At 36.5% G+C, this 8,390-nt stretch overlaps 1 protein-coding gene across 1 annotated transcript; it reads right to left on the bottom strand.

The window, feature by feature from the left end:
- Nucleotides 1-296: 296 nt before the first annotated feature.
- On the bottom strand, nucleotides 297-1,122 carry PRR16 (proline rich 16). Its single transcript, XM_044060822.1, has one exon. It carries the CDS (start codon nucleotides 1,098-1,100, stop codon nucleotides 339-341), a length of 762 nt encoding a protein of 253 aa, XP_043916757.1. The 5' UTR covers nucleotides 1,101-1,122; the 3' UTR covers nucleotides 297-338.
- Nucleotides 1,123-8,390: the final 7,268 nt, after the last annotated feature.

Below are 8,390 nucleotides of genomic sequence, written 5' to 3'. Positions count from 1 at the left end.
CTTCTGGGGGTGTTGATTTATATTAAGTACATTTTACAATGATTATCGCATTCGTCTTTCCTGAGGATCTTTACCTCTGAATACCTTAAAAACTAAGGAAATGAGCAGTACATAAACAAAAATCAGGAGTTCTACAACACCATTTATGACTAGTTTGACAGATAAAAACAATATCCCTTCGACTTACCATGTAGCTTGTGGGCTATACCAGTGAAAAACACAAGCTAGTAACATTTTTGGCGCTTATTGCTTGAATAGAAAGTGCTCATTACATATGCTTTAATATTATATAAAAAATAAAATAAAATAAAAAAATATTAGTTTAAAAGTGGAAACAATCACACTGTTGTGGTGGTTGATTTCCTCAGGATAGTTTTCTGGGGTTTTGGTGCAGTTGATGGAGGCACAGTTGCAGGTCTAACAGGGGGAAAGCTATTACTAGAACTTATGTTCAACTGTCCATTTTGTAAGGGTGGAAGAGGAGGAGGTGACGGCGGACAGTGGTGAGGTGGCTTTACTACCTTCTGGATAGTCTCCATGTGCAAATGTACATCCCTATTTTTCATATCATATTGTACATCACAGTCTGGACAGTAGCCATGGTACTGAACTTTTTCACTGAATCGTACTCTCTCCCTTGTTGTTGTTGCTGTTGTCTGTTGACACCTGTCTTTCTCCGGTTTGTGTAGCACAGTCTGAATGGGCCCTCTGTCTGGATCACTACCTGGTATACAAAACACATCCCCATTGGGAACTCTGCTCGTTGCACCAGCAGATACTCCATTATGAAGTACAGTCCTACTGGCCTTTACTATCTGTGTCATGGAAACAGATCTGTGAGGGTCTTCAGTCTTTAAAGGAGTTAGTCGAGGAGGTGGAGGTGGTGGGTTTGGCTTCTTCAGTACAGTTAAAACTGATGATGATGGGTTCAAAGCAGCTTTGATGACCGGCAGATCAGAATTCATTTTGATTTTCTCAAGGCTGGATGCCGTTGTACTGCTTGAACTGCTGTTTAGGGTATCAGTTTTAGAACTGTCCGTCATTTCCTCCTCCAGCTGCAGGTCAGAGGTCAGTGTATCAATCTGGTCAACTACCTGCATTGAAATTAAACAAAAGTAAGCATGAGTAGCTATCTGGTTTTTCATATAATAAAAAATCAATATGCAAACACTGTCTGCATTCTGATTCACTAACGTTTTTAACATGAATGTGCAATTACTTCATGTGACACACTACTGACTTTCTTCACATTTTGCAACCACAAATTTTAAGATGTTTAAAATACTGTTATTTTAACCATTTCAAATAACTATGAGGAGAACCAATCTCCTCAATTCTCATGCAAGCTATTCTCTTGTATGACAAAATTTGTTTGCCATGCATTTATTTGCACTCGGAAAACTGAACAGGTGGAGCTATGCCAAAATGCAAAGAGCTGAGAAAGGGGGGAACAGGATGGGTTATTTTTACAGCTGGTACAGGATACACGTGCAGAAACATGCATGAGGCATTATAAGCAGTATCGCCTTGCTCTGCCACAAATTCATAGGTGTGATATACATCTTCATTCTTCAAGCTGCTGTATAAGCTGCTTCTTTTGTGGCTTAAAATAAAATTTTTTTCAGTGATAGAATGATGCAGAATAAGCTACAGTCCCTTATGTTAATCTACTGATACCCTTATACTGTGTCCAGGCTCTGCCCCTCAAAGTAAGCTGGGTGATTGCCAAGCTGAAGTCTGATACTTTGGTGTTAACTACAAACAAAGCTCTAAAGCTTGTTTACACACTTGCAATATAGTTGTTATAAAATGTCTAATGTTATTCCTAGGAAATGGAGAGCTTGGTCCAGTGGCTACACACTGATCATATATCTGTAAACAACTCATACAAAAATCATTGACCCATGATGCTGAGTCCCCAGATGCAATCAGGTATGAGTAAACCTTTGAATAACTCATGTAGAATTGCACTGCAGAAAAAAAAATGTCTGTCAATCAGTTGTGAGGGCCAAACCTTTAAATAACTCACACCGAACACACAAACACACAGGCTTGTACTTCTTACATCTAAGCTTTCCTGCAAGTAGAAGAATTGTCATATATGTATTTATTAATTAGACAAAAAATAAAATATATAAATGAATAAACATAAATAAAATACTCAACTGAAAGAAATGATTACCAAGCAATGATAAAACATCAGCGCTTTCAATTAACTTGCAAAATATGGGCTCAGAGTGTCTGATTGTGGGATTTTACCCTTTTCCATTATTTTGTGATCTAAGAGCTGGTATACATATATATATAAAATTAGCAGGGGGGCACAGTGAGAGCCCCCTGTTTAAATTTTTTTTTTATTGACTGCATTTCAGCCATTTATGGTCATTATAGTGTAGGCCATTTTAGTGAGTCTCTAATGGAGTTAAATTTAAGACAAAATATAATTTCTGAATCACCACATATAAAACTACAGGACACTACTATTTCAAATGTATAACTTACTGTATACAGTTTTCTTCCACTTTTATGACATTAAACTAAACATGGGCTTACATGTCAGCAGGTTTTCCAGTGTAACCATTAAGTATCCAAAATGCCTTTCAATTCGAAGAGATTCTTATCATTCTGTTGGCTCTCCTTAACTGATATCCTATGATTGTTTCTTTCTTTATTATGCAACTACAGTATGAGTGGTAATACAAGTGAAATTTCTGTAAAAAAAGGTATGTCAATTTGATTGTCTTCATGTTTTTATCCCCTTGCAGAATGAAATATACAGTATATATATATCTATATATATATATATATATATATATATATATATATATGTATATATATATATATATATGTATATATATATATATATGTTTACTGCTTTCTAAGGGTCGAACACTATTGTCTTAAGGTAGTTTCTTTTATTTTTTAGACTGCAACAAAAAGCTAATAAACATCATTAGAAAAACAAAAAAAACAAAACCAAGTTCAACTTTATGTTGAAAAATTAAAAAAAAATCTGTTATAAGAGCAGTATATGGGGAACGTTTGAACTGTGCTGGGATTTTTTTTTCACCTATACTTTACCTTTGTGATGGGACAAGTAATTTATGCCACAAACCACGCTTCTGTGTAGTAGTGTAAAAGTAAATCCATATTTATTCTCAATGTTTTAAGATACAAAAATCAATCACAAACAAATATAAAGCTATACATTGAGACACAGAATCACAATGAAAACTCACACTGAGGTTGTAGGTATGCCGCAATTTCATCTTTGTGAGATTATTCCTAAGACGTAGACAAAGGAACAAATATATATATATGGATTCCTATTACAAGAATGAAAGTTCACTACTTTGAACTTGTAATAGGAAGCCTCACTTCTGCGAAAGTTCACTTTAACGAAAGTGAACTTTTGTGTAAGTGCACTTCACCGAAAACACCGCAGCACAGTGGAGGACATAAAAAACAAGCTATGTCCTCCACTATGGTGCGATAGTCACGGACCTTAGGGTTAGGGCACGGGTTAGGGTAAGGGGATAGTTAGTAAAGCTATCCCCTTACCCTAACCCATGCTCTAACCCTAAGGTTCGTGACTATCGCACCATAGTGGAGGACATTGCTATGTCCTTCACTGCGCTGCAGTCATCACGGACCTTAGGGTTAGGGTACAGGTCATAGTAAGGGGATAGCCCATAGGGCTATCCCCTTACTATGACCTGTGCCCTAACCCTAAGGTCCGTGAGTACTGCACGGAAGTTCAGTACAACACCCGTTTGTTGTACTGAACTTCACGTAAGTGCACTTTCGATTAAGTGCACTTTCACTGCAGTGAGCATTCCATGCACTATTTTAGTGAAAATTCGATCTAGTGTATGGAACCCATATATATATATATATATATATATATATATATATATATATATATATATATATATATATATATATATATATTACTGTAAATAGTACAGCACAAGCCAAACTTGTATCTGGTGCATGGAATACTGTTATCATACAATGGACTATTGTTAGACATTTTTCCTAGTGTTCTTCATTGTTTCAGTAGACGTGCTCAGCCCCTTAACATCACTAATCATCACTTCCACTATTATGTTCCTGGCTTTTGATCTTTGATGTCTGGAATATTAAAGTAGATATACTGATGCTTATTAAGAAATAAATTACTTCAAGGTACTTCTCTCTTCCTATGGTTGTCTTTAATTTTAATTTACTGAATGCATTTTTAAGTCACTGACATTTTTTAATCATAGTATCATCTTCATATTTACTCTTTTCATCAATTTCATTTTTTTTATTTTTTGCATCTTCTTCCTTTTAAAGGTCTTTTCAATTGAGCTGTCTGAAAGAATGTACATACACTGGAATCATGGTCCCATCACTAATTCATATTGTAGAATTAACACAATCCCAGGGATTCAGAAAAGGTCATCATGACTGGTAAGCTCTATTATAAGTGGTCAACCCCTCATGGTAATCCTTTCTGATCCAGCATTCCATAGGAATGGACAATACTAAGAAGTCATGCTCTCTTCCATAGAAATGCATTCAGTAATCAATTTGTACTGCCAAGTGAATTACTGTTCACCATCTGTAAACTTTATCTCAGCAAATATGTGGGGCTTACCCATTATAGTTACTGGGACAGGCCATGTTGCAGGTAAGCTCAGCCATGTTCAGCAGACAGGTAGTGGAGGGGGCGTATGCATGTGTATGTGTGTGGCAGTCTGCTTGAATGGGTTTCTGCCCGGGTGGTCATGATGGGGGAGGGGGATAAGTAAGTGATGTTTGTGAGTGTGTGTGTGTGTGTGTGTGTGTGTGTGTGTGTGTGTGTGTGTGTGTGTGTGTGTGTATGAATGTCTGATTGCATATATAGGACTGTATTGTATGGTGTCTGAGCCAAAGTGATGCATGGGTTGCCTCTAAATAGTTGCAATTCAGAGACCTGCAGAGTAGTTGCTAGTGGGGACTTCCTCACTGGGGCTAAAGCTGCCTCTGTATTGCATTTTCTGTGATTGTATAAATTGACCTACATGTGGTAGACAGTTTTTATGACCAGTGTCTCAGACAATATTCTACACTATTAAATAAAAAAGTAACAATCCATGGAGATACATGGTAAGAAGATTCCATAACTACTTTTTTTACAAAAGTAGTAAAAACTCTTGTAAGCACTTTCATTCATACAGAATGTACTGAACTTCTTTAGACAACAGATAACTTAAAATGAGTTGGAATGATTGAGACAGAATACAAAGGAAAGTGATATGAATACATTGGTAGAAATACAGAAATTAAGGTGGAATATTGCTTTTAATGATTTTACCTTTGTCTGAATGATTCTTCTAATATGAAGAGACTTCAAAAGATGCAACCATTACAATACTATAAATATTTATGTATTTATATACGTATATGCTATAAATGTTTTATATATTTATACATACCTCAACTGATAGATAAATTGACCTATTAGTTCTTGAATCTGAGTAATGACATAGTATCAAAATCATATTTAAAGATTTGCTTTGAATTCTTTAGTGCCTGAAGAAGTTCCATATATTCTTAAGAATCAAAGTGCTTTAAAGAAGCTTTCAGCACTTTGGTAATGAGTAGCTCAGATAACTGGATGTGTCTGTGAATGCAGTTGCTGAACATACAGTAGAAGTCTCGAGACTGTCTCATTCACTCTTGCTCTCTCTTTTTCCAGTCTCTCCTCCTCCCCTTTTTTATATTTAGGTGTGTTGTCTGAGTAATCCCACTCAGCAAATTTTCCTTTGTCAGGAGCAACTCTGGAGCACTGCTGGGTTAATTGATTTGCTTAGTGTCACACATCAGGCAAATGAAGATGGAAGGAATCACTCCCTGCACTCTTGATTCAATAACAAATTCAGTAACAGATCAAGGCTTTAGTCCTCTGCACTAACTGCCAGAACATCAGTGGCTAGCAGTGGGAGTTTTACATTTTGTTTCGCTAGGTACATAAATAATTGATGTTAAGGAAAGAAAATAGTGACTATCTGCTCACTGTTTCTCACTGATGGCAGTGATTTTTTTTTAAAACTATTGTCCTTTTCCACATTAAGCACTGTAGCACTTGCCACAAAATAAGGTAATTTAACCAATGTAAACAAAAATTCCATTGCAGCTGTGTAAGTTAATACATCCATCTGTCTTGGGATTTCCAAATTATATCCTTCAGCTCTACTGCATACATTCCCTACATCATAATCTGTAGTATGCCAGCAAGGTACCATTGCACCTCAATATAAATTAGACTTGTTTTGATAACCTAAATTCATATAGTTAAAATCTACTTAATATTTTCTATGTCTTTTAGTACAAGCATAAATACATGCAAATGCACACAAAATTATTCATTTATTTATTCTCCATTTCCTACCTTATCTTATTTATGGTTACAGGAAAGGTGACAACTATTCCTTTACTCAGTAGATACAAGGAAGAGACCTAATCCTGAGTAGCATGTATGCCAGTCTATTTAGGACACACACAACCACACACACACACACACACACACACACACACACACACACACACACACACACACACGCACATGCATACATAAACATGGACACACCCAAACACACATGCACATGTATGTGCACATATGCATGTGTAAATATATACAGACAGACACACACACTTTGTATATCTATGTTAAATTTAGAGAAAGTTGACAGTTTACTTAAAGCCAAGTCTCTTGAATGTGGGAGCAAACTGCAGTACCTGGCAAAAATCCATGTAGACATACAAAGGACATGTACACTTCACCATACATGGAAACAGTATCAGAGAGTGTTAAGGTCTAGAATACAGCTCCACTATTAAAGATGAGGAGCAATAAAAGGGTATATACTAAGGTGTAAGACAGAATCTACTACAACATAAAAGCAATAAAGAAATTTAGGCCCCCATTGTTGCAAGGAAAGGTATAGAAATTGACATTTCTGCAATTGTACTGAAATAATGATGACCTCTGTTAACATTACAAAAATGTTCAGCAGCTCAGTTTAAACTGAAATCCTATGAGATGTCCCTCCTCTAGGACAGTGATCAAGGACCCTCACTCCTCACCATGAAACTGGCAAGGGACATTCCCTTGGAACAAAAATAGATACACACTGTATTTCCAGATGTAACTCTCTGCACCAAGCAATCTTCAGTCCCCGCATAAAACTCCCCATTGACACAGCTGTAGGGTTGAGTCCTCAGCCGAGTGTTCCAAGCCAAGTCCTCCACCACCTTCTCTGTGAAACCAGTGCTCTCTGCCCCTGCCCTAAGTAGCTGACACACACACTCTTTGACATTTGATTTTCACACACACACACACACACACACACACACACACACACACACACACACACACACACACACACACACACACACCTGGGAAAGGCTGGCAGAGATTTACCCGCTATGCCCCCTCTGCCCATTCTATAACATAGATACTGCCACCAGAACAGCTACTCTAAGGCTCTTACAATGGTACCCAATAACACTGAGTAAAAGTAATACTAATGCAAATGGTTGTGTTTCATCAATGCAGGAAAACTTTCAGGAGTGGCCATAGTGTCACCAAATAAATATAAGTACTCTCAAATGTTAAGATATTCTCTAAATGGCCAGCCACAAATAAAAGTTTAAATATATTTAGTAATAAATAACAAAAGAACATGAAAATGCAAAATATCAATTTACATTAAATGCCAAAGTTTCAATCACAGGAAATATTAAAAATAACATTGATGGAAAGATTCATTTATATACAGAAAAGCAATACTTAACTTATATCACTATATTTTCCTGACTGATCTAAAGAATTACTGCCCCTAGTTCACTTACTAGAGCAAGGCAAGATGATGTGGGTGAGTGGCCTTCCTTCTTGTCAGGTTTCACAAACAGACTGCTTTGAGACTTCTGCCTCATCTAGTATTAAAACATCATTTCAGTACTGGATCACAGAATGACATCACATACATATGGTCACTTGAATTTTGGTTCCTACACTACCCATTTTACTAGAAAATGAGCCAGAATCTTGCACATATGTGTCACCATACAAACACATAGAGCTTTGCTAAGATGTGTTACAGTGTCTGGAAGCTATAAAACCATTTCAAAAACGTCAACCTTTCCAGGATAACAATAATTCACCCTAAGGAAAATACAGTAGGATTCCTAGCCCTCGTTTTCACAATCATTTTTGTCTCTAGCTGCAATCAGAACTGTAAGATACAATCGTTATGGCTTACATGAGGTAATTTAATTTCAGATTATTTTTCAAAGTTAGCTGGACTGAGATTAACCTCTTCTCTTCAAGTATCCTCTGTTACAATATATTAATTTCAACA

The sequence above is a fragment of the Protopterus annectens genome, chromosome 2.part0, assembly GCF_019279795.1.
Source record: "Protopterus annectens isolate FY-2018-M chromosome 2.part0, PAN1.0, whole genome shotgun sequence".
Lineage (NCBI taxonomy): Eukaryota > Metazoa > Chordata > Ceratodontiformes > Protopteridae > Protopterus > Protopterus annectens.
Note: the sequence above shows the minus strand (reverse complement) of the source record. Positions and strands in the feature narration are given on the sequence as shown.